The 27,220-nt window shown below is 41.6% G+C and overlaps 1 protein-coding gene across 2 annotated transcripts; it reads left to right on the forward strand.

Annotated features, from left to right (window-relative positions):
- The first annotated feature begins 9,842 nt into the window (after positions 1 to 9,842).
- Positions 9,843 to 26,821, forward strand: AP1AR (adaptor related protein complex 1 associated regulatory protein). Of its 2 annotated transcripts, XM_061343835.1 has the most exons (10): positions 9,843 to 10,012; positions 13,458 to 13,506; positions 15,532 to 15,558; positions 16,405 to 16,430; positions 17,298 to 17,394; positions 18,125 to 18,223; positions 21,305 to 21,366; positions 22,413 to 22,486; positions 23,544 to 23,672; positions 25,737 to 26,821. In XM_061343835.1, exons 1-10 carry the CDS (start codon positions 9,936 to 9,938, stop codon positions 26,000 to 26,002), a joined length of 906 nt encoding a protein of 301 aa, XP_061199819.1. In that variant the 5' UTR covers positions 9,843 to 9,935; the 3' UTR covers positions 26,003 to 26,821. The 2 variants fall into 2 exon arrangements, with proteins under 2 accessions (XP_061199819.1, XP_061199820.1); XM_061343836.1 differs by lacking the exon at positions 18,125 to 18,223.
- Positions 26,822 to 27,220: the final 399 nt, after the last annotated feature.

A 27,220-nucleotide genomic window follows, 5' to 3' on the forward strand; every position in this document is an offset into this window, starting at 1 on the left:
GTCCATCTCTATGTTGCATCTCTGCTCTGTTGGCCTTAAGGGTCATGGGCCCACCAGGTTCAAAATAATTCATTGTCCTTCCATCTCCAGTGTTTCCAAAGCACTGGAGGGGCCCAGTGGACTAGGTACTTGCCCATACTCTCCCACACGCCCTGCCACTCATGGCTGTCCAGCCTTGGGGAAAACTTCTTGGTCCTCCCATATTGTTGTCTAACCCCATACAAGACCCAAACCCGACTCTGCTTTAATTTTGGGATCAGACACAATGGTGGTGGGTAAAACACACTCTGCATGTGTGCCAACATGCTGATCCCCATCACAATCAGCAGGCAGGTCCCAAGGGTACCCAAAGGCCATCCAAAACCTTCAGAACTCTCAAACGATGCTGCTGTACTTGTCACTGGGGCTGGTGTAGCTGCTGTGCTTGCCGGCTCTCCCACCACCAGCTTCTCTTTTCCTGAGTCCAGATCTTCCTCCTCTGCCTTGCTGGGAAATGCTGCGGGGTCTCCTGCGTCCTCCTGGGGCTCGGCGGGCGGCTTCCGGGGAATGCTCTCGGCCGTCGCGGGGCTGGGCTCGGCCGCGGGGCTCGGCTCCTCCGCGGGGCTCGGCTCCTCCGCCGCCTCCTCCCGCTCCTCGACCGCCCCGACCTCCTCCACCGGCAGCCGCTCCCTGCCGGCCTCCAGCCCCGCTCCCGCTTGGTCCCCGGGGCCGCTCTCCCGGGCCGCTTCAGCAGCCGCCGGCTCCCGGGGCCGCCCCCCCTCGGCTTCCCAGAGCCTCACGCAGACGGAGGCGAGGGCGAGGGCCAGGACGGTGAGGAGCAGCCGGACGGCCAGGGACCAGTCCACGGCCATGTCCGTCCCGCCCTGCTGCTGGAGCTCGCCCGTATTACAAGTGATTGCCATAAAGTACAGTGAGACAAGAACCTTAGCCCAAGCCCCACACTTGATAAACACTAACACAGCAAATACCGGCTCTAAGTAAGTTACAACATTCTGAAGCTCTGAGATCAAGAGGAACAACTCTGAGATCCAATAAATCAGCATTGTGACGGTCAGATCTGTCGTTATCTCAACCCCTCGTGCCCCACGTTGGGCGCCAAAAAGAACTGTCGTGGTTTAACCCACAGCCAGACAGCTTGTTACCCACTCCCCCCCCTTTCTTGCCCTCCCCCTACTCCTGGAGGGACGGAGAGGAGAATCAGAAAGAATGCAACTCCCACGGGTTGAGATAAGAACAGTTTAGTAACTAAGGTATAACACAAATCACTACTGCTACCACCAATAATAGTAATGATAAAGGAAATAACAAGGGAAGAGAATACAACACCCCATCACCAGGCGACCGATAACTTGCCCCCCCAGCCCGACCAAGCACCGACCACCTCCTCCAACCCTGCAGTCCCCCTAGCCCTTCCGGCTAACTCCCAGTTACATCCTGGGCATGACGTGCTGTGGTATGGAATACCTCTTTGGTCAGTTTGGGTCAGGTGTCCTGTCTCTGCTTCCTCCCGGCTCCCCTCCTCCCTGGCAGAGCATGAGGCCCACAAAGTCCTTGGCCAAACCAAAACATCATTGTTTTTCAGCTCTGTTCCCAGCTGAAAGTCAAAACACAGCACTGCACCAGCTACCAAGAAAGAGAAAAATGACTGCTACTGCTAAAACCAGGACAGAAGAACCCAACCATTTTCTGGTTGGTTTTATGTTTTTAAACTATGGATTTAAAATTATGTTTTATGTAGAAGCTTTATGTAAATGGCCTTTAAAATTGTAATATATTCTTTGCTATAAGTGGGGTATAAACTCTTCCCTGGTTATCTGCCGAGTGCTTTGATGCAAGTTGTGCTCTGAACCAGAAAATGAGGAGTGTAACCTTGTTTCAGTGTTGGTTTAAATCTCAGCTGTGCTGAAAGAAGTTGAGGGGATGTTTGGTAAATGTCTGGTTAATTACTGGATGAAAGGAGTTGCAGGAGCAGTTTGGTTTTACCATTGTGCCAACAAGGAACACGCAGAGCAAAGGACAGGCAGTGCTGCTTTCGAGTGAGTCTACAAACCACCACCAGGCCTACAGCCCAGCAGAATTTGGGTGAAAGGTTTTATTTTCCCCAAGTTTCTTAGCCTGCAATTTCAAGTATGGGCACTTGCAACTTTAGCAGCAGCAGCAGCAGCAGCCTCAGCTTTCCATTCGCTACACCTGCGTAGCCCCGTGCGTTCTGTGCTTGCTTTTGATGCAGAGGCTTGACCAATGTACAGGGGGGTTGTACAGGGGGGTTAGGGGAATTTGCTTGCGTTAGAGGAATTTACTTGCCTAGACGAGGTATTGTCTGTTGTAAGTGCTTACTAAGCAGAACAAAGACACCAAGTCCTATTGATAAGCAAAAGCAGACACCTGGTCCTATTGATAAGCAGACACCTGATTATAATGATAAGTAGCTATTGATAAGGAAAAGCAGACGCCGGATACGGGAAGAAGCAGATGGTTTATGGCTGGGGCACCGACCAAACCCTAAGACCATATGTGTGAAGACTAAAAGGTGACAAGTTCAAGAAGAGGAAGACTCATTTACTTCATCTTGAAGACCCCTACCCACAAGAAGAAGACTCATTTACTTCATCTTGAGACCCCTGCCCATGACCAGAGGGGGCACTGGGCAGGCGCAGAGGACTTTCTAGGTCATTATAATACGAAGCAGGGATAGAATATGAATATGTATAGGCGTATTGTGCAACCTTGTAACTTTAAAGGATAAATGTAGAGGGAAACAACACTGACGCACGCATGCCTTTTGGAGGATCAATCCCCCCCGTGCGTCTTCAGCTGAATAAAGCATACCTACTTTACAACTTTAACGAAGTTGTGGAGTCTATTCCGCTATCACAAACATTATCTGGAGGGTTCCCACCACCTCATGTAGACAGACACCTGGGTCTGTAACCTAAAAATAAATAAAACACTGTCTAAGGATGTTTCTTCTTAATGGGGATGCTTAAAATAGTTTTGTTGTTGGAACACCTCACATGTTCTGCTCCTCACAACAATATCCTCACATAAGAGGTGACACTATCTATCTTACACCACGATCTTGACAAGCTTTAGAGCAAGCTTATGTTCCACATGAGAGAAATCTTGAGTCAAAAAGAATTGCAGAGGAGCATGTGATGAGCACGTGAGAGACAGTAGGCACTTAGCAAACTCTCTCACAAAGACTTGGTGTGGCAAAGGAAAATCCAGAGCTCCCCAAACTGGCAGGAAAGACAAAACAGGCTGGTTTGTACTGGGAAACTCAGCATGCTGCCCAGTATGTCTCTGACAATTGCAAGAAGAATGACAGGACAATTAACCATGAGTAGGGAGCCACAGAGACTCCTTGCTTGTTCCCTGACCATGCTTACAAACAACTCAAGCAGCAACAAACACAGCTTATTCTCCTTACACTGGCTGTATCTGTGCCTCAAACCCCTTGAGAAAATATTCTCAAGGTGATGGAAAAATCCTATGCTGTTTTGCCTTTTCCCTCAGGCTTCTCTTTTAAGCTCCTGCCATACCCAAAGCACTTCTGTTGACAATGCCAGCTTAAACACATTCACAACACCTAATACGTGCCAGAATACAAGCACATTGAATAGATAAAAGGAAAGTTCAGTATTCTTATCTGTGATACTGTTATAACAATTAAACAGCTTCTATTAAACTGTCTAGTGGATTCACAGAGAAAACTGACCAGCCAAGGACCTGAAGAGATTTTTCTTTTCTCCTATATTATGAAGAAGGAAAAGCTGAAGACAGTGTAGAGAAAAAAGTATGCAACTTAAATGAATAGGGGGAAAAAAAAAAAAAAAAGCAGCAGTATTTTCTAGTTATTTTGTCATCACACTTTGACCAGACAAGAACCCACCTCCACTTCCATTACACATTTGTAACATTGGTTTAACACACACTAACAAAACAGATCATGCTACAATGTACACTTACTTATTAGTTTGGAGCCTAGCAGGGCAATGGCACTAGAGGCTGTATCGCACCAGGGATGGCGACCAAGGAAGATTCAGGAGGGCTGCAGAGCAAAGAAATGGGCAGGGAAATGCTCTGCAGGGCAGGGGCCTGCCAGCCCCAGACTGCACAGGTCCACAGGGAGCATGCAGGTGAAGAGATTAAGCCTCTAGGTGTTTATCTGCACTGTCAGAGGCTACAATACTGAGCTGTGTATGGAAATGATCCCATTTATGCAGGAAAAAAAGTTAATGCCCAGCACACCTGGGAAGTGGTATGTGGTTTGAGTCAGTAACTGAGTCAAACACCTCAGGTACATTCCAGACTCACACAGATCCACTTGAAAAGAGTCTGAAAGGACAACACTTGGAGCTGCTGGCTGAGTGTTGAGAACACGTGCATGTCCATTAACTCCAAGGGTCTGAGGCTCTTCATAAGAAGAAAGAACCTCTTTTCATAAGAAGGACATGGATCTTTTGGAGCAAGTCCAGAGGAGGCCATGAAGATGATCAGGGGCTGGAGCACCTCCCATACAAAGACAGACTGAGGAAATTGGGGCTGTTCAGCCTGGAGAGGAGGAGCTGCGTGGAGACCTCAGAGCAGCCTTCCAGTAGCTGAAGGGGGCCTGCAAGGATGACAGAGAGGGACTTTTCTTCAGGGACTATAGCGACAGGACAACGGGTGATGGGTTTAAACTGAAACAGGAGAAGTTCAAGTTAGATATAAGGAAGGAGCTCTTCTCCGTGAGGGTGGTGAGGCCCTGGCACAGGTTGGCCAGAGCAGTTGTGAATGCTCCATCCCTGGCAGTGTTCAAGGCCAGGCTGGATGGGACTTTAAGCAGCCTTGTCTAGTGGAAGGTGTCCCTTCCTGTGGCAGGGGGTTGGAACTGGATGAGCTTTAAGGTCCTTTCCAGCCTGAATGTGCTCCAACTGTAAGAAGACTTTCCTTCACTGCTTCAGACGACGCATCACCTGTGTTTCAACACTTAAAACCATGTGCCCAGGTCCAAAGACAGCACTTTTCTGTGCATATCTCCTGTGGGACAAGGAGAAAAGGAAAACACTGCAACTACTGCTAGAGGTTGTAAACTACCGCTTGCTAGAGGTGGCAAACACAGAGGCTTAAGGTGGCAGAAGAGGAAGCAGAAGAACTGACATATGTCCTGGCAAGGAATGCCACACTGCATCCTTGGCATTCATGAAGGAATGCAACAGGAAACAAACTTGCAGAGAAACAGTCTGGGAGCTTGCAGAAGCTTCTTGTAGTAAGAATAAAGCCAAGACAGGAAGCAGAAAGGCTATATGACAAAACACTGAAGAGCACACACACATAGAACCCAGTTCTATGGGTATTTTCCCAGGCAGAGTATATGGAGCCCATCAAGTGAAATACCTTTAACAAATCAACCCACACAATGAGGCTACACCACATAATGCTGATGGTAAGAAGCTAACAGGCTGCAGGACGACAGGACATTTAGGTGAGTTATAAAGCATCCACAAGTGATACCAGGCAAATCATTTACTCAAACAGCAAAGTACATTAAGCCAGCTGGATTGGTAAGGTTCAGAGGATTTGATCCCTGTCTTCCTCCTCCTCTTCTAGCCTCTGGCTGGCAGTACAAGCCTGCTAGAAAAGTGCCATTAATAAAATAACATGGGGGTTTTTAATTCCTAGGAGCATTTTTTCTATATCAGGTAACACCCGTACCCCCTCTGGTTAGGCATACTGTCTCATATTCAGATCATCATTCACCTGCAAGTTTTAGAAGTTCAGCATTTCTTTCAACTTCTGCAAATTCTCAGCAGCAAGGTACACAACACAGGGGGACACAGTTACTATCTGGAGGACCTCTGCCTCCCTTCCACGTAACTTTCCCTGCTGAATACAGGGCACATAAACAAGTCAGGTTTAGCCACACAAATCCAGCACAGCACTCATTTGAGAGGAAAATCGGCTGTACAAGGCTGCAACTCAAAGGTTAAATGAAGATAGCATGGCTTGGCTGCTCCCCGAAATACACAGGGCCCAACTAAGCCTCTTTTGGTTTGGACTTAGTTACACTTTGGATACTGTGGTCAGAAACAACCATGTTTCCTTTCAAAACTGACCCAATACCTTAAATTTACACCTATCCTACAACTTCACTAGACAAATACCAATCTTTAAAGGACTATTTATTAAGGAGTCTCAAGAGCCAGTTTCTCCCCAAGAACCCATCAATTCCCTGCAGTTATATCTCACCCACATCATGAGCTCTCAGCAATTACCACCATTACTGCAAGCAAAGCCTCAAAGCACAGACATCAGGTTTCTATTCTGCTTGAAGGTGACATTTGCTTTCTTGAAGGTATTTAAACACCTGACTACAGAGCCTTCCAGCTGAATGAAGGGTGATGAATTTAACCACAAAGCCATAAAAAAAACATTGTTTTGGCCAGGCTTTGTGGTCCCCTGCTCACCTTCAGCAGCTTGATCTCCCTCACAGTGATCTTCCTCACCACTGGTCATCCTTGCTTTCCAGGAACTTCTTGATGGCAACGATCTGCCCGCTCTCTTTGTTTCTGTACTTGGCCAGCCCTGTAGCTGCCTTCCCCCACAAGGCCCAGCACTTGGTACTTCTCCATGGACGTGGATTTTCTTCCCCCAGGATTCCAGAAGCTCCACTGGTGGAACGGACCGCGGCCTCCTGCCCTGTCACAAGGGTGACAGCCTGCCTGTTGCAACAGCTGTGCTGTGCTGTACAGCATGCCTCAGCAGGCTGCTCCGAGGGATGGCGGGGTCCTGAGGTAGCGCTGCTGCCGTTTTGGATTGATTTATTATTTGCTGAAGGGCTCACCTCCTTTGTGTGTGTGTCCGTGCAACCCCCAGTGGGGTGACATCAAACCTCCTCCTGATGGCAGATGCCAGCAGGTATCTTGTGCTTTTCTTATACGGTAACTTTGGTGGAGAAGCTCAGTGGCTCTTCTCAGCGGATCTTCTCAGCAAAGCTGACTGGTAAGGTATGGATGTCACCTAGAGCAGATTCCTTAGCTATTAATAAATCCTCAACATATCATATCCAAATAGATCTGTTGGTTTTAAACATAGCCTCCTGCGAATTCACTAGAAGTTTAGAAAACTAGTTGTAGGATGCAGTGAAGCCCTGAGAGAGCTTTGTCTATATTAGCTGCATCTTTCCCTAAGTAATTAAAAAATAAGGTATTAAGAGCCCAGGTGAACAGGTCTACTGATTTAAGGTGACCAGGGACTGTAGCAATAGGAGAAGGGGTGATGGGTTCAAACTTAAACAGGGGAAGTTCAGGTTACATACAAGGAATAAGTTATTTACTGTGAGGGTGGTGAGGTACTGACACAGGCTGCCCAAAGAAGTGGTGAATGCCCCATCCCTATCAGTGTTCAAGGCCAGGTTGGATGGAGCCCTGGGTGACATGGTCTAGTGTGAGGTGCTCCTGCCCATGGCAGGGGCTTGGAACTGGGTGATCTTAAGGTCCTTACCAACCCAACCAGTCTGTGATTCTATCAAGAAAAAAACCATAATAATAATGATGTGTCTATTAGACATCTAATCTAGTTATCTAATTATGTCCATTAATTAAAAGACCATATCCTCAAGGCATCTTGTATTTAGTAGGGACTGGGCTGCAAAATTTGGGAAGCTCTCAGGCCATGAAGGGCATCCCCCTTCTCGATAATCTGGCTCGCCATGGTAATTCCATGGGTCTCCTGTTCCTCAGATCCCACCGCTCCCTAAATGTCCTCCTCTGATGTCACCTTGAAGGACTCAGGCTGGCGGCCCACATTTCACAATCTCTGACCCCTTGAAGAAAAGGTCTCCATTTGCTCTGAAGATACACATGAACGCTCAGCAGGTCTGGCTGCTGCAGTATTTCTCTTTGGGAAAGGCGCATCACCCTTGCCAAAATACCAATTCCCTGGAAAATATCCTCATGAGGCATCATATGCCAATAATACTTTCTGAAATCTTTATCATATTTCTCTTGAGTTACATGGGTATGTGTCACCTTCCATCATCTCTTTCTGGCTGTTATTTCTCCTTCACCCTCATTCCCACTCCTATGTCATCAGTGTAATGCACAATGCATTTTCGGAAAAAAAAAAACAAAAGAAACAATAAATCTGGGCCCAGTTGGCATTATTTTATTGTATTCTTCCCCCCTTCTACTGCTCACCGTTACTGTAGTGAGTAATGCTGGTTTCTATCATCAGCAACACGACAATCATTTCCTTTGGCTATTGGTTGCCCTGGGGGTTTCTTCTTTGTGCCCTTTACTTTTATATCCATAACATCACTGTTAATTGATGATGATGGGTGTTGGTGTAGTGTATCAATTTAAACCACAGAGATTGGAGGTGGTGAAGGAGGGAGGTGTCTCACTAAACCATACAGTACCCATGCTCCAGACATGTTTGCCATCCTGTTGGTATCTCTATGGCACTGATCAAGCCTTGGTAACTTGAGAAAACCCCTTTTTTTTTCTCATAACATGATGTCGTGCTGTACCTCTCAGAAACATTCATCTGGACAATGTCCAACACGGTCTCAGTTCTAATTTCATTTTTCTATTTTCTTTGCTAGACATCACGGTCTCTGCCAGAATCCTCCATAGAATCAACCAGGTCAGAAAACACCTTTAAGATCATCAAGTCCAACCATTACATCAAGCATTGCAAAGGTCACCACAAAACCATGTCACTGAGGGTCTCATTTACATGGCTTGTGAACACTTCCAGGGACGGTGATTCTACCACTGCCCTGGGCAGCCTGTTCCAATGTCTGACCACCCGCTCAGTGAAGAAATAGTTCCTAAAGTCCAGTCTAAACCTCCCCTGGCACAGCTTGAGACCGTTTCCTCTTGTCCTGTCATGTGTTACTTAGAAGAGATCATCATAGTTAAGCCTCAGGAAGACAAATACTGACAGCCCCTGCTGTTGAAATACTGGGTTTTAGATGAGCCACACAACCAGTTCATATTTTTGATAACTAAGAATCACACCATTTAGAGAAGTTAGAGATGAAGTAATCTGGTGCCCTGAGTGATCTTTTAGGGCTGACATTACAATGGTGAGCTTGGTTTTTTGTTGTTGGTGTTTTTTTTTTAATTAGGGAACTTTTTTCACATACAACCTGAGTGAATATATGACAAAATACAAATGTCACCACATTCTCTATTTCTCTTCACCTCACAAAGCAGAGGGGAATCACAGAATGGTTTGGGTTGGCAAGGACCTTAAGATCATACAGTTCCAACCCCCTGCCATGGGCAGGGACACCTCACACTAGATCATGGCACCCAAGGCTCTGTCCAGCCTGGCCTTGAACACTGACATGGATGCGGCATTTACCACTTCTTTCGGCAGCCTGTGCCAGTGCCTCAGCACCCTCACAGTAAAGAGCTTAAATTTAAAAGTAAAACCAACACCTGTGGCATACAGCAGCGATAAGACAGTTGATCTCGAGATACTACTGCCTTCTTTTTAAGGCGGTTTTGTGGTAAAACACCTCACTTTCTTTCCTTCCCACCTGACAGCCTCCCTCTGTTCACTCAATACCATCCCAGCTACCTCACACCAGCCAAGACAATTCAATCCTTCCTCCCTCTCTTGTTACGTGAATTCCTGGAAGATAAATAAATACCTTCAGCGGCGTTTCTTAAGAAAATGAGCCTTTTAACGCCTGGTCCGGGGGAGGTGATGTGCCACTTACTTTCCGCTCTGGGTGAGGCGGACCGGGCTGTTCCTCTCAGGGTAAGGCGGAGCAGAGCAGAGCGGAGCAGGGCTGGGCGGGGCCAGCACTCGGGCATGCGGTGTTCGCCGCTGCGCTGGGGGAGTTTCCGCCCGCCACTCGGCCTTGTGTGTATGATGGTGGGTCTGAACTAAGTGCGCCTGAGGGGAGTAGGAGGAACCGGTGGGGAGCTCAGGATGCGATGGGGAACTGCTGGGCGCAGTGGTGCTGCGGGCTGTTCTTCCGGAGGGACGCCGGCCGGCTCCAGCGCAGCGGAGGGTAAGCACCATCCCAGCAGCCCCACCCCCTGCCCTCCCCGGGCCGGGGAGGTATTGAGGCCGTTTGGCCCCGCCTTCGAAGCGGCCGGTGTCGGGGCCGACCCGGATGGGAGAGGGGTGGAACCGTCGCTGTGGTATCCCGGACGGGTGGAATGGCAGAGGAAGGCGGCTCGGCTCCGGGCGGGTGTTTAGCAGCTGCCTGCGGAGAGAGCCCTGCCCCTGTTCCTCTTGCCGGGTGGGTTTTTCCCGGAAGCAGCGTAAAGAGGTTGTACGGGTCGGTTGCTGAAATCCATGCATGCTGCTGTGGTTGTGGGAAGGTAGAAACCCCCTGCGTTTCCTGGAGTATGATGCTCTGTTCCCTGTGAGTGAGGGGCTGAGCGGTACTGAAGCTCAGGAGCAGCCTGATTCCAACAAACTGGCTTTTATCTTGGAAATGTGGGGTCCACGTTTTCTTCTGTGTAACCAGTTCGTGGAAGAGCAGTGTACAACGGGAAGGGCACGTTACCTGAACAAGAACTTGGCTTTCTTCCATATAATAATCTGTATTCAGTAGTTATAGATCCCTTGCTTTTGATAATAACATAATAGCTCTAGATAGACAGAGCATTTTACCCATCACAAACTCACGACCTCTGCTTCCACACCACCTGCAGCAGGCAAATTCCATCTTCTGCTTGTCCTTTTAGGAGAGCTTGTCAGAGTAAAGGGTGGAAGACCAGGACAAGTATGCGTGTGGATACCTGCCTGTGCTGGCAGAGCTCTATAGCAGAGGATATGTGAGCAGCTGAAATGAAACAGGCAGCACTTACCTGTCTCTTTCTTGTGCTGAGAAAAACAGGTAATTTTCGAGAGGTTCTTGTTTTGCAGGTGTTTTTTCCTGAGCTTCAACCCATGGATTTATGCCCTTTTTTCTGCAGTCAGGGGTAGTGACTGTAAGTCTCTGGAAACATGTACTTGCCCTTTAAATTATTGCTTTGATTTGAGTGAAAATATTGGTTGTGGGGTCTCTGATCCTTTATTTCACCCCCAATAACTTTTAACTGACCTATTATTAAGTGACTGACGATCACTGGATAGGAGACAGAGACCAAAAAGGCACAAGATTTCTGGATGTAACAGCAAATTCAACATAGATGGTTGTCTTTTAACCTTCTGTTTGCTCTAAAGTGACTATCACCTGTATTTTTTGTTAGTTTTCCCCTTGTATTTTTTTCTTATACTTTTGCAGTACTTTGCATCATTTGCTATTAAGTATTTTCCTCCTGCTGTGTGTTGGGAGGTGCAGGGAATTGTAGTAACAACAGAATCATAAATATGTCTTGTGAATTTTCTGTTTGTTAGATTGCTGCCAAATTTTGCATATTTGGCTACTTGCCAAACAGCATCACATAATTTGGTACCTTATTGAGTTAATGGTGATCACTCAGGTTCCCCCCCAGAACTAGTGCTTCATTATTTTTAGATGCTCCAAGATTTAAGTGTATGAAACAAACCATGAATGGAATGAAGTGTAGAGTTTAAGAAGCATTTCAGTATCCTGTAAGGTTATAAATTGCCTTTGCTTGGAATTGTGTTTAGAATCTTGGAGACTTGGGTATGAATTGCTGTAGTGATTTTGGGGTTCATGGAGAGCATGTGCAGAGAGATATGAAACACCAAAACCTTCTTTTTTTTAGTGTAGTGTAAGTTAAACTTCCTGTAACGTACTAACTTCCAGCTGGTAATTTGTTTTAGGAAGTTTCCTTATGCTTCAGTTGAATTAGTTTTGCTTGAAGTACTACAAGCTGCAGCTGTAATTAGGAAATAGGTGATGGCTAATTTGTCACTATATTCAACCATAAGTATTCCTCTTTACTCCTGGAGGAGTGTTTAAAAGAAACGGGAGGAAAAAAGAAGAGGGAGAAAAGTAACTACAATTTGTCTGTGGGGTTTTTTGTTGTTCTTGTTTGCTTCTTTTGTTTTTTAATTTGGTTATATATCTCTGGATTATTTATTTAGGTTCTTACTTGGTTAGTTTGGGAGAAGTTATGTAGCAAAACTGAAACAATTCTTTTTGTCACTAGTGTGGAAAAAGTAAGTTTATCTCATGCCCTAGTTTTCATAGAGTAAAGGTTCATTTTTAGTGACTTTTTTCCCCACATAATCTGTAGAAGCTGGTTCTTCTTTTCTTAAAGTAACACGATTTTGTGTAAAAGGAGAATAAAGCAACTGTGTATGGAGTGCTGCAAAGCTAGTCTTACTAATAGCTCTAGCTCTTTGAAGACTGATCTGACAGTCTCTGTTGGTCTGATGGCCTATTAGCTAAATGGTTTTCTTTAGCTCCCATCAAGCCTAAATGCTTCTCGAGTCTGTTTTAGAAGATGATGAAACAGGAGAGCTTAAAGGAGAATACCAAAAGCTGTATGCATTTTGACTGGTGACTATTTTATTTCAACTGAGTTTACTCAGCAGAGCTGTGCACTGTGAGATCTGCTGCTGCGCAGATGGAAAGAAAGCGTATGCAATGAGGAAGAAGTGGGTTGTGCAACAAGTTGCCAGGGAAGATGTACCCTAACTGACTTACAAAGAAAAATGCGCTAAGGATGGAAATGTGATGGGACTAAAATAATTCAGGCTTTGGCTGGGTGTCGCTTTTAGTATAGTAGAAGCAGGTACTGGTTGAAGTATGGAACAGTCTTCAAGTATAGAAATGCCTGAGTTTATTCCTGATATCACTCAGTGCCTGCAACTGGAATCTCCGTTTTTTAAATGTGAGATGGATGTTGTACTGAAGCACTGGTTTACGTTTGAGTGTTATTTTGGGTAATAGCCAAAACTCTTTCGCTAGGCAAACATGTATTTGGGTAACTTAATGCTGTATTGTTTTTCATAGAGGATGGAGTTAAGATAAAGAACCAAGACGACTTGACTCCCTGTAGAAAACTACAGACTGAATAATTTTATGTAGTTGAAAAGCACTGTCTTGACCTCTTCGTCAACACTTTTCTCTGAGGTTCAACCTCCTAGCTGTGCCAAGCTGTGAAAATAAAAAATATTGTTTGACATTCATGTTGTACGAGATGCTGTGCTAGTGCCACAGTGAGCAGTGGTGTTTTCAGAAATTGCCTGGAATAATGTTTTGTGAGGGGCAAAATGCATTAAACGTAGTGCAGAGCATGCCAAGTGTCTATAAATGTCAGGCTCAGCATCCTGATGAGGGGTTTCTCTTCACTTGAAGGCATTCATCTTCTCTCCAGTTCCACAGATGTTTCCGTGCTTTGTCCTCTTTCTGCTGTGGTAGTGATGCAGAACCCAAGCTAACAAGTAAATGTGTCTAATTCATGAAGATTTTATGCTTATTTTACATTTAACATATTTCAACTGTTATTTAAAATTATCAGGCTCATTTTCTTTCTGCTGTGAATTGAGAACTATTCTATAGTGTAACTGTAGACTTCTCTTTCCAGATCGAAGTATTTTAGAACCTGTTCAACAGGAGAACACTTCACTATAGAGGTGAGTGCTTACATTTCTAGTGGTCGCAAAAAAAGCCATTAGGAAGAGCTGAATTCTAGCAGTGTCTTTTTGCATTCTGTGTACTCTGAAATATTCTGGGTTATTACAGACCGAACTGCTGGGTGGCAAGATAGTGGTTGTTACAGCACCTCAGAACATTAATAACTTATCTCACTGTGATCATTATTTGAAAGAAGAGAAGTATCCGTTACGATATCTTACTCAGCACTGGAGGATTCTAAAGTCTGCTTATTCCATTGCTGTGTTGAGAGGGATTTTTCTGTTCTTGTGTAAATGTAGGATATCTAGTTCTTCACTCCAGGATCATCAATCTGATCCTAGAAAAATCCAGTTTGCTCACCACAAAGATCCTTTCTTGGCCACTGAATAGCACCCCTTTTTTTGCCAAGGGTAGTGAGAGGTTAACTTGTTTGAGACTCTCAGAATAACCTGGTTTACTTTCTGAGTGTTCCTTACAGTCTAAAATTCCTGGACTGTTCAGATTACCCCTGTTACTAAGAACAAAATTTGTTTTAGTGGCCAGTTCCCCGGAGTGAGAGAGGGTTTCTGTGGCAGAAATATGATAGGAAAAAGAAAGTTCTGTCATCTTCCCAAACTGTTATTCATAGTCTGTTTACAGCTATTAGTTAATGTACAGATCAAACAAGAAGTCTTGCTGTAGGCATTGACTTCTGTGTTTGGTGTATTGACTATGTGTAATATTACTGTACTGAAAATAGTACAGTGAATTTCTGTTTGTTTTCATGTGATAGTTCAAGTTAGCTGTTTTTAGAGTTCTGTGTTGAAAGTAATTGTTTTCTGTAAATTAAATACATCTTGAAACACTTTTGAATAAGCAGCACAGTTGATATGTGAGATAGAGGTTGTGTGTGCTACACTTCTTATATTTTCTACATTATTAAACTGAGTGGGAGCCGTACTGTCGTGGTTTAAACAAAGTCAGCCATAAATCACACAGTCGCTCTCTCACTCTGCCCCCCTTTTTGCCCTCCCCCTGCTCCTGGAGATATGGGAAGGAGAATCAAAAGAATCCAACTCCCATGGGTTTAAATTAAGAACAGTTTAGTAACTAAGAACAGTTTAGTAACAGTTTAGTAACTTAGTAACTAATCCTGGAGGGATGGGAAGGAGAATCAAAAGAATGCAACTCCCATGGGTTTAGATGAGAGCTTAGTAATTTAAGCAACTAAGGTATAACACAAATCACTACTGCTACCACCAATAATAATAAGGCAAATAACAAGGGAAGAAAATACAACACCTCACCACCAGCTGACCGATAACTTGCCCCCCCCCAGCCCGACCAAGCACCGACTGATACCTAGTCCAACCCCGCAGTGCTACCCCCTTCCGGGCAACTCTGTTACATCCTGGGCATGACGTGCTATGGTATGGAATACCTCTTTGGCTAGTTTGGGTCAGGTGTCCTGTCTCGGCTTCCTCCCGGCTTCCCCTCCTCCCTGGCAGAGTGTGCGGCTCAGAAAGTCCTTGGCCAGACCAAACATTTGAGCAGTAACTAAAAACATGAGTGCTATCAGCACCGTACCCAGGCCAAAAGTCAAAACACAGCGCTGCACCAGCTACTAAGAAGGAGAAAAATGACTGCTACTGCTGAATCCAGGACATGTACCATGCCTTCTCCTGCTTGTATTATCATGCTTCGGCTACACAGAGTTACTGGCAGTCTTACAAGCTAATGAGATTTCATTTTTATCAGGACCCTCAGGTAAGTTGTAAAAACTTGAGTGTGTTTTAATTTTGACTTTTCTCCTTTTAAGCAAATGTAAGCTTTAAGAAAAGGAACATTGGTAAGAAGATAGGTCCTACTCTGCAAGTAATACTTCAGATAAAGTAGGGACTTCCATAAATGCTGTTACAGTCCCTGGAGTATCACTGGAGTAGTGCTTTTACAAGACAGATTAAATACATAATTGTATTTGCACTATGTATTTAGTGACTTGTCACATTGAATAGTAAAGATTGTTTACTGTTTTCTCTCTGCAGTTTGAGAACCTGGTGGAAAGTGATGAGGTAGGTACCTAGATGATCCTGTGAAACCTGCTAGTACAACCCTCAGAAGTGGTTCCAAGAGCTGTATTTTCCTTCCACTTTATGTGATGCTGTAACTTAAATCACAAGGGGTTTTTAAACTCTTGAGTTTTGCTTGCTCTAGTAGTAAGTATTAAACACTTCGGGAGAAATTAAGACCTAAGAAAAGAGAAAACTTATTTGGGGCAGTATGGGAAGTAACCCCTTTGGGAAGAGAGCATTATGAACATTATGAAGGCAAAAATAAAAGAAGGTGGTGGGGATGTGGAAACATGGAGAGTGGAGGGAAAGACTTGATAGTTTGCTTCTGGAGTAACTCCTGTGTAAGACTCAGCACATACTCTGTCTGAGAACAGAAACAGACCAGGGTTGCTTTGCTAAGGAAAGTTTTGGGTGTCTTTGCAGTTCTTGTGGTTATGAGTAAACTGTACTTCAGAAAAATAGAAGTTGGCCTTTAAACTTTATAAATCTAATACAGCTTGATAACAGGTGGGGCATACACCTCACTTGCAACACCCTGCTTTGTATTTTAAAACACGAGGGCTGATAGTTTATAAACAATTTATAAATTATTGGAATATTTATTATCAGTTGGAGGAACCTGTTTTACTGAGCCATTTCAGCTGATGGCACAGCAAGATTTTTATTTTATTTTTTTTTCCAAATTAAAGGACAGGATTTGTCTGCTTCCTCTTCCCTGCTAACCACCTTCCCCTCTAACTATAAAACCAATATATGGGAGAAACTGATTTCATACTAGAGTTTTTCCTATCTTGAAACTGATTGATGTGATTTTCATAAACTCAGACTTTTCTCTTTTTCTAACAGGGAGAAAGCCCAGGAAGTAGTCACAGGTAAGACTTTGAGCTTCAGGGCCTCTCTTTCCCACTGCTCTCCTGCTGTGATTATTAAATTTTTAACAGTTCCTGTCAAACCTTTTCTGTCTTTAGTTGTCAGATACATGGAAAGGATGGATGTCAAGCTAACCTCAATGCTTAACCCTGCTTAACCAGTTCAGATGATAATTCATCATGCAAAAGCCATACGAGACAGTTAAAACAGTGTATTGCAAAGAGAATCTTGTTCCCAGAGTCTGTTTTACAAGTTAAATGGGTGTTAATGATACAGCTCGAGCGAATTTTCTGTGAGTGTCTTAATATTGACATAAGCAGCAGAGACTTGGGGTCTGCACTATAGGAAATCTCTGAAGGGTATGCTTTATTTGGCAACTTACAGATGTTTTGTGGTGTTTAAGAGCTCCCAATTTTTGCTGTCAGTGATCCCAAAGAAGTGATGTAGCAATCCTTGTAATTTATAGTAATGCTTTTGCAGTCTTGTTTCTTAGATGCATAAAAGCAGACATAGAGTATAGATGAAAGGGGACCAATTGGAGGAACCAAAACAAGCAAGAAAAAAGTGACATTTACACTGCAGTGATGTTAACCTATTCCATTAGTTCTGTTAATGAACAGTGCTTTGAAAATATGCTTTTTACAAAGATACAAAAAATCCTTTTCTAAGAGTAAGGAGAGACAGCATTGTCTTGAGTAAACTGGAATTTTGGAGCTCTCTTCTCATGAGGAGCAGGCCAGAAGCACAATTTGTTGAATTTGCATTACAGGACCAGTAAAGAAGGACTTGTATGCGTATGTTTAAGTGTGACTTGGGGTTGTCATGCATAAATAATTGATAGAGTCTCTCTGTTTCTCCCATGCATTTAGACCTCTGGCTGAGGAAGAAATTTCTCACTTGAAAGACAGACATTATGACTTCATTGCTGAGAAGCAGAGAGTTGTTGATATGAAGCTTCAGGCAGAGGTAAGCAGTTGCAATAACTGGTATGGTGTGGAGATTTTCTCTAAAATCAACCACGAACACAAGGAGAGTCCATTGACATGAATGAAAAGGTGGGGTTTTGTTCATCAGTTGGTATTTTGTGGTCTACAAGATGCACAACTGAGTTTGCATCAGAGATTGCTGCTTTTCAGTAGCCTCTTGGCTGAAAAATTGAATGTATAGACTGGTGCTACAACTGTCATCTGTTAAATTTGAACTTTTTTAGGAAAGAACGAATGGGGAGTATACTTGGTTCAACTTGTGCTCGTTTTTTTTCAGAGCATTTCTTAAGGAAAAAAACCCCATAATTTGTCATTTTGTTTTAGTGTTGCAGTAATGAATGGAATATAATGTGGAATACAATATAGGAATTAAGAATGACTTCTTAGTAAAGGACCAATGAAATATGCAGCTGAAAAGATTTAAGTCTTGCACTACAGTTCCTAGTGAAATGCAGTGTGCATTTCCAACAGTCGCTAGTCGTGATGTTTATTCAGTAGGGTAATGTTTAGTTATCTGAATTTCTTGGGATGGTTGGGGGGGGGGGAAGCTGTTAGATTCAGGTAATGAAGAAAAACCTTTTAGTTACAGTCTATTTTCCTTTATTTTTATTTTCTAGTAGCTCTTTTGTTTTATTGATCTTATGGCTTTATTGACAGGAAGATAGATAGGTTCTGCTTTTGTTAACCATTACTATTTTGTTCATATACAGTTAGCCTTAGAAGAGGAGAAGTTAAGACTAGAAGAGGAGGCTTTATATGCTGCGCAACGTGAAGCAGCCAGGGCAGCAAAGCAGAAAAAGCTTTTGGAGGTGAGGGGAAACAGACCCCAATATATACCAGAGCTTCTTTTTCTGTTTCTGTGTATGCAGACTTTCCTAGTACCCTTTACATCTCAGAAATGTAATAGGGAAATTGCTTTGGGTCGTATATTCCAGTAGAGAAATAAATGCACTCTTTGAAAGTGCAGCTGAAAATTATTACAATTGTTTCAAATGGCTTATGTGGCTGAGTATAGATTTTGAGTGAAATACATGATTTTAATGTATAATTAGCTTAACAGACTTCTTGCATTGTATAGAAGTTACTAACTTTAATGTGATCTTTGATAGATTTCTAGTTAAACACCCTGAAATTAAGCATACATTGTGACATGATTTAGGCATGTAAAATGTACTTTATATATTTGTGCACTTAATTTTTCCTTTTCTGTGTGGCTTGTGCTAACATGAAGATAAGTGCTTTCAAGGCATCTGTGAATTTACTGCTGGCCCTGCTTGGAGCTTACCTCTTGGGGCCTCTTCCAACCTCACTTCTCTCATTTTGTGATTTGTACGTGTATTAGGCAAAGTCTGGTAATGACTTAAATAGTCTTTATTTACTATGTCTGTGCCTACTTTCACATGTCTGGTGTTCCCACTTTTGGAGCTTGGTCAAGTAAAATGAAAGCCCGCATTATGTTTTCCTGCTTCTTTGAAAGCATGCTGTTCAGATAGTTTTCATGTTGTATTTCAGAGTTAGGTATTATCGGTGCATTTAATATTTTTGCTGTATTACTCACCTGTCAAAGTATGTGTTCTGACATGAATTTCAGATTGCCACTAGTGTGTATGAGAAAGAACATTGTCACTTTGTAGAGTGTATTTGGCTGCAGTTGTAGGAGACAGACTGCTACACGTTATGTGTTGAGTTAGAAGTAAATTTTCGAAAACTCAGGTTTAGACCAATTGCAAAAGGCTGTGGTCTACAATAGGTATTGGGGAGATCTGTAACCCTCATGTATTGTCAATATTCAAAAGAGAGTGAAAATTGTTGTTCCCAGGCTGATAGTGATGGCTGAGATTTCATCTGATATTTATGTTGCAAGTATAGGTCTCATTTCACATTTCTCTTTCCAGCCTCTTATTGTTTGGTAGGGGAGGGCTGATTCTTTCTGACCTTTTCCTTATCTGCCTTTCTTTTTGGTTGTTTTGTGTTTTGTTGTTTTGTGTGTGTTTTGTTTGTTTGTGGGGGTTTTGTTTCATTTTGTTTGGGGGAGGGGGTGTTGGTGCGGTTTTGGGGGTTTTTTTTGCTTTGTTGTTTTGTCAGTTATTGGGGGGGTGTTGTTTTTTGATTGTTTTGTTTGTTTGTTTAAAAAAAATCCACTTTTGATCTGTTCTAGTCAGGACCTAAGATTAAATTCATTACAGAGATTTTAATTTCCTCCTCTTCTAAAATTAGTACCACTTACTTCCTTTACTACAGATTTCCAAGGAAGCATTTTTGTGGAGATTGGCATCAAACATTTAACCTTTCTAAATAAACTAGAAACTGCTTTTGAATTCGTAACTCAAGCCTTTGCTGTTTGTAGGCAGCAGCCTTTTAAATGAGAGAATGGCTTTTTCGTTAGAAATGTAGTAGTCCTTTAAAACTAATTTGGCTTGTTGGTGTTGCCCTACTAAATGTCAGGGTTTGAAGCAGTGGAGAATTCTAACATGTGTGTATCCTGGACCTCACATTGGTAGATATTTATATGTGACCTGGCAGAACGGATAATTGAAATTGGTTATTATGTGGATATATGAGTCTTAAAAGGAAAGTGTTGTGCATGTCAGTAACCGACATTTACAGCTTGTAACTATGTTGGTGCCAAATTCCTGTCCCTTTCTCCCTGCATACTTAAGTCTTCTCACCTCTAATTACCATTACATGATACTTCCACTTCTTCTGCACTTCCCATTGCCTTACTGGTTTCCATCTGCTTATTCTGATACTCTTTATTTAAATACCCAAGATGGAAAAGTGTTCCAAGAAATGAAGCCATTGGCATTTGGGATTGAAAAGTACTCAATCTAGTGCAGTTATCTTGCAAAACAATTTACCCAGTGAAGTTCAAGTCAACATTAAACATTCTGGTTTATTTACTGCTGCTTTCCTTTTGCAGGGAAAGATCCATTAAATTTGAGAATAGTTTTTTTCAGAAGGCATAATAGTTAGATACATCAGACCTGGCTGTAAAACTAGCTTACTTATTTTTAGCTTAGTCTTTGACACAATCAGTGAACAATTACTGCTTCATAAAAGATTTACCTTGAATCACAGAGTTGGTGTGCTCAGTTTTTATGTTCCCACTTTTCTCAAGGTAGGGGAAAGAAACTTAAGACAAATTGAAATGTTTAAACCCTAAAACTTAAGCAGAACTCTACTTCCATGACATCTGTTGTTTCTCCTGTAACTGCGAAGTAAATGCATTTATAGCTTCTGTCTTGCATTTTTTGTTCTGGTTTTGCCTATAGATACTATGAAAGCTTTCTACCTTAAGATTGGAGAGGTAGTAATACTTTTGGCTGAGCAAGGGAACAAAGCTTTTATTAATATAGTTGAAGCACTTGGTGAGGATACAGGTAACTGGAGGAGCTTGTGGTATTGATTTGTACAGGGATAAAAGGATCTGTAGGAAATGTTTCTTTTAAAATGATAGGCTGACTGTTCGTGGGCACAGAGCAAAAGGAATCAAACATAACCCAGGTACTGAAAATTCCCATTGGTTAAGAAGAGAAGGCTAGAGGACAGATACAGTCACAAATGAGGTGGTGTTTGCAGGTTGCTAGCCAAATTAACGCAGATTTCGGGGGGGGGGGGTTTATGGTGCATGAAATAGGTAAAATGCTGAGAGCTCTGTTCAGCAAGCTATCTGCTTTTAAATCTGAGATATAAAAACAATACTCCTTCAGTATCCTAAAATTTGTTCTTCACTTGAAAGTCAGTCTTTTCCCGGGTCATACTGAAACTGCTCCAGGGCCAGGGCACTGTTCCCTCTAATATCTCAGATAAGGCAACAGTTACCTGAGTGTTGTCTACATTACTCTGAGTGATTTCATTCAGTTTTTTCAACTGTTTTCTCATTTTGATAGCAACGTAGACAGCAAAGGATAACCCAGAGAGCACATGCTATTAATAATGGAGAATATCAGAGGTAAGTTGTAAAGTTTTATTCATGATAATAGAGAGCTGTGACTGTTTTTACTCCTGTTCCTCATCTACCCTGACCAGACAAAGAAAAACTCATTACATTTTTCAAACCTTACACATTTCTAAGTCAGAATTGGTTTCATTCTTTGCAGTTCTCTTCACACCAAGTAGTTGCCAAATTCAAATTAGTTACTATTAACCTGCAAAATAGAGGGTAGCTTGCATTCATTCTGGTTTTCGCTGTATTTATTAGACTGATGCATACAAAATTTAACGTACTCCCAGCTAGTTATACATACACACACACACACAGAGTCAATGAGTGGTTTACAGTAAAAATGTGTTTATATGTATCATTTTTGGCTAATATAAAAATACCTTTATTATTCAGAGCCCTGTTTGAAATGTCCAATAAAAATACACACTAATCAAATGGGGAATTGAATGGTATATCTAGTCTGCCTGTTATATCATTAATACTATCAATTTAATGCTCTTCACTCCCACCTTCTGTGCTGGGGGAGGGGGAGGGAAGGGAGAGAAAAGCAAAGGTAATCTGAATAAATTTACTGTTGAGTGGTATCTGAGTTTAGAAAAGACCCTGAAATCAAACAACTATTTTTGGATGGAAGAGAAGGGGGTGGGAGGGATTATTGGTTATGGAAGTATGTTTAGAAAATGAGCTGTAAAAACCAAGGTTTTATGGTGTGGGAGGAACTATGCAGATTTTATGAATGAAGGACTACAAGTAGCAGGATTTGAATTCATTAGCTAAAAAAGGGAACTGAAAATTAAGGAGGCATTCTCTAAAGTGACAAAGATTGAGAGGAAGTGTAATTTTGTGACAGAAGTGAATTATTTTTTTAACTGAAAATGCTACTGAAAATTGAGAAGGGAGAGGATGTGATGAGTAGGAATGGGAAAAGCATAAAGATTTAGTTAAATATGTATGTGCTTTGTAGCATAGAACTGGGAGGGAGGGCATGTTGATTAATGTATTTTATAGCCTCCTGAGAGGCTATAAAAAAAATATGTGCATTGTATTTGCAGCTCAGTGGCAGAGGAAGACCTCGATTCTTTCTTAAGAAATACAAAATTCCAGTATGAAGCTTTTCACAGTAGTAGTAAGTCTTCCTTTTATTTTTATGAGAGTCTTTAGGTGATTGAGGAGCACAGAATGCTGTTTCTTTTCCTAGATAGATATAATAACTTATTTTTATACCACATGTATATAAAATATGTATACATGTATCTATTAAAAAAAAAAATTGATAGAACCTTTTCCTCTAATCCCTTGTGCTTCAAGTGTTCAAAACTTGGCATTTATAACTTGTACTACAGCCATTGCAGCTCCCAAAGGCAAGTTAAGTAAGCAAACAAGTCCTGTGCATGGATTTTATTTTACTGAAGTTTTCCAACTGGCTCCATGGAGGCAACATCAATGTGGTGAACTTCTCTTGTAAAGCCCAGCTGTGTATTAAAGATGCCAATGTGTGTGTGTAGCTTTTTTAATAATCTCTCAGCAAAATAAGTAGCATCATACTAATTGGGTTTTTTTTTTCCTAATGAAGTGAGAGGATTCGGCTGAATATATTTAAAAATTCTACTAACTATTTAGAGGAAAATGACTTTATACACTTAGATCCATGTCTTGATGACAGTACATGATAGTCACTAAGCAGTTGTAGGACTGATGTTAATTTTTGGGAAACTGTGTGTACAGTTTGAGGTTTTTTTGGAGGGAAAGGTTGATTTGTTTGGGTTTTTTGTTTTGTGGGGATTTTTTGTTTGGTTGGTCTGGTTTGGTTTTTTTGTTTTTTTTTTTTTTTTTTGCAAGTCTTTACACAAGTCCAATTTACAGCTTATTCAATTTCTCTATCGTTCTAGTTAGTCTTGCTTAATGTCCTCTTGCAATATCTTAGTAATGTTGACTATTAAAAAGTTACTGTAGACACTTTGAAGTCCTGGATGAAGTGCTTTTTCAAGTGTTCCTGAGCTTTAAAGGCTGCAAGGCACAAAACCTCCTTCCTATGAAAGTTGTTTTACATACTGAACCTCAAATTCAAGTATGTATATGAATTAAATTTATTTGGTTTTGGTTGGTTGGTTGGTTTTGGGGTTTTTTTTGTGATGTGTTTTTTTTTTGTTGGTTGGTTGGTTGGTTGTTTTTTTTTAATCTAGGACTCTCATCTGATGCTACAGTGCTTACACCCAACACGGAGAGCAGTTGTGACTTAATGACCAAAACGAAATCAGTGAGTGGAAATGATGACAGCACTTCATTAGATTTAGAGTGGGAAGATGAAGAAGGTATTTATTCTGCTCTTGAGTTTCATTCTGAACCTCCAAGTTAAAAATGCTAATAGTGTTAAAACTATGTTGATTGTAAATGTTGTTTTTGAAAGGGAGGGAAGGCGATTTAAAACTTAATTCTGATGAAACTTGTCAAGTGTGTAATGATTAAACTGTAGATTATTTTTACATAGGAAATTTAGAATTTTGAAGAATTCCTAATAAATTAATCCATTTCTTTGGATCCTTCAATGTCTTTTCCTGCATTTTGTGGAATGGACTTGTAAACTCACATCAGCCGTAATGATAAAGAAATGCTGCCCTCTTGTGAGCCAGTAGTAGTAGGAACGGCTTGTTCCTTACCTTACAATGTGTAAGTTTGTCAGAAGTGCCAAAACCTGCCTAAAAACAGAGAACAACATGACTGTATAGTTGTATTTCTGATTCCTAGTAGCTTGTGCTTTACAGAGGGGGTAATTTTTATAGGTCATTGTGGCAGCAGTGCATCTCTTCACTCTAGTAACCTCTGATCTTGAGTAGAACAGGGGTAAGATAACGTAAGGAAGACTGCTTGAGAACATAACTGGTTTTCATGGCTGCAAAGGAAGGAATGTTGTTATTTGAAAGAAGTACAAGCCAGTGTTGCAAGGGCTTTGTGTCATTTTTAGGACATTCTTGGTAGATCTGGACCAACTTAAGTGTATTAAAACGATCTCCCTGAAGGGGCTGACTGCTTGCTCAGTTACTTTGTGTGCTGTTAAAATCTACTGTGGAGACTGAACAACTTAAAAAGTAGAGGGGTGTGTGGGGTTTAGTGTCAACTGGGGTATTAATTTATGGTCTCATTTTTGCTGTTCGTAAACAAAGTCATACAGGGGCTGAATGCAAAGTAGAGAAGAACCAGTGCTTTTCAGTAGTATTATCCTTGAAAAACCCAGCCACCAAGAATAACAAGAAGATGACATTGCTTGACAGAAAAGTTGCCAGGTTAGGAGCTTTTTAACAGGGAAACAATGTCCTTCATGAATTACACACTTCTGAGACAGGAGTTGTTTTCATTCTCTGGTGTCATGTACCAATACCAAACAAGAACTTGTAATACTGATGTTGTATTGGTATTTTTGGCAGAGTATCCTCAGATAGACAACAGCTTCAGTGAGCCATTGGTACCAGAGGAATAACTAAATTGAAAATAGCTATGTTTTAAGAGAACCATGAAACCGTAACATAAAATCTGTCATTTGGTGTCTGATGAAGGGAAAAATTTTCCTCATATTTTTTCCCTGTGGCTTACCAACTGCAAGAGTTCTGTGTTTCACTTTCAATATGAAGTTTTTAATTATAATTAATTAGTTAGTTACTCCACATTTAAAGGGGAGTTTACTTAGGAATGTATGAGAACAGCAAATAAGAGGATCATCATAAATCCTCCTCTTTTTTGTTTCCAGTGGTTTGGGTTTGGGTTTTGGTTTTGGTACACCATAACTAAAGTCAATAATTACTGACAAATAGCATCTCTGATATGCTTGTGCAGTTTTCAACCCATCTTTTGCCTTATTTTGTGTGAAATTGAATATACTTTTTCAGACAAACTGAAGAGCTTTCCTAGACAAATGTACCCAATATTCCTCTAGAGTTTAGTTGCTGTATAAAATGTTTCATGTGGTAATGTTTTATCTGTTTGTCAGTTACAGCAGCATTACAGGTTTCTGCAGACATTAAGCTTTTCTGGAAATGGCATGGTACAAAGGATCTTCTAATACTTACATACCTATAATATAGGGCAGCAGGTGGTTTAAATAGGAGAAACACTGCCAGTGAGTTGTTTTGTTGTGTTATCTGGGTTCATTAGAACTCTAAAGCAACATCAGTGGCTGTGTTCATTTGGGCTAAAACTGACTGCAAACTATGGATTTAATATGAACGCTACCACCAGAAAAAAATATGCTGACACTTAGGAGTGAAATTATCCGGGTTTGGGTTTCTAAAGGATTCTTGCTGTTTCTTCTAATGCTCTAAGGCAAACATAAAGGTACTTCCCCCAAAATGATGTCTTTCTCATAAACACTTCTTAAATCACAGGCATGAACAGGATGATTCCAATGAGAGAACGCTCCAAAACAGAAGAAGATATACTCCGGGCAGCACTGAAATTCAATAACAAGAAGAAAGGAAGTAATCCAGCTTCAGCATCTGACGATTCCAATGGATTAGAGTGGGAGAATGACTTTGTTAGTGCTGAAATGGATGATAATGGCAATTCCGAATATGCCGGATTTGTAAACCCTGTGTTAGAGTTGTCTGTATCAGATATAAGGACATCTGTTTCTGATTGTCAAGACAGGTAGTGAAACTGCATGGCCCTTAATCTGTGACCAAATGCTGGGAAGTGGCATAGAATGTACAAACGCAATTCACTCTTTTGAATGTGGTTCACTTTTTCTTCCCAGTTGAGTGGCAAGGAGTGAGAATGACTTGCTATCTGAATTAATTCAGATTTAAGTGCAATTTCATCATCTACCTTCTAAATTTTTATGAAAACTGAGATGATTCTCTTGTGTATATTTCTGGATACCTGGATTTAATATAAAATTGTCTGCACTAATTTAAGCTTCATAGCTTGGCATATCTATATTTTAAGTAGCCTTCCCCCCTCCTCCCGCCCCCTCCCCCCCAGATGTCATTTATGCTGATTTTGTTTTTAAAAGTCATCAGTGGCCTAACAGCTAAGAAATGGTCTTGTATTAATTTAATGAATACTTGAATATAGAAAAGGAATTTTAAAATTTTATTTCAAACATGTGCTTTTTTGACTTGTTCTTTAGCTATTGAGAGAGTGTGCTTAGCCAGCTGTAAAACAAATATGCCTTGGGATAAATGGCAGGTTTTCCCCATTTAGCTTACAGTCTTTCTAGCCTTGTGTTGCCCTCCTTCTCATTTATTTCATTTTTTTATTACTTCAAGCGCAGTTAACCTCAATAAACATAATATAAATCATTGGGTTAGGTTAGGTAAGATACTGCATTGTATAGTATGCCAGACTTAGTGTGTGCTAGATAGAAAAATTACTATAAAAATATCTTTATGCATCAGTCAGGAAACTTCAGCCCATATCTAGTGGAGAACTAGGAGGACCAAATTCTTGATTTCTCCCTCTTCCCCCCCCACCCCCCAAAAAAAAGATCAACATCTGTTCCAACGTTGTCCTTAAAATTCTTCAGTGATAGAAAATTTACAATTCAACTCATCTGGAAGGATTAGTGAAAAACAACATTTTCTGAAAAAACTGAGGGAAGGCTAGTTGCTCTGCTTCTGGGTTATGAAGAAGAAGAAGAACCTAAAGGCTGAATTCCTCTATCTGTTTTTTTAAAGCAGGGGAATAAAAAGTTCAAGTTACAAACCAGTGTGTTTAAGTGATCAAGCTTTCCCGTGCCTCTGAACTGGATGGGTAACACTGCTATTACAGACTGAAATTCAAGGAAGTGTTTGGTTATGGCAAATCTGGTGTAATGTATCCCCTCTGCCTGCCCCAGCAGTGGCCACCGTAGGAACCTAGACAGAGCTGA

Source organism: Neopsephotus bourkii, unplaced genomic scaffold (assembly GCF_033783945.1).
Source record: "Neopsephotus bourkii isolate Nb327-2 ecotype Australia unplaced genomic scaffold, CSIRO-AGI_Nbou_v1 NB_1827, whole genome shotgun sequence".
In the NCBI taxonomy this organism is placed as follows: domain Eukaryota; kingdom Metazoa; phylum Chordata; class Aves; order Psittaciformes; family Psittacidae; genus Neopsephotus; species Neopsephotus bourkii.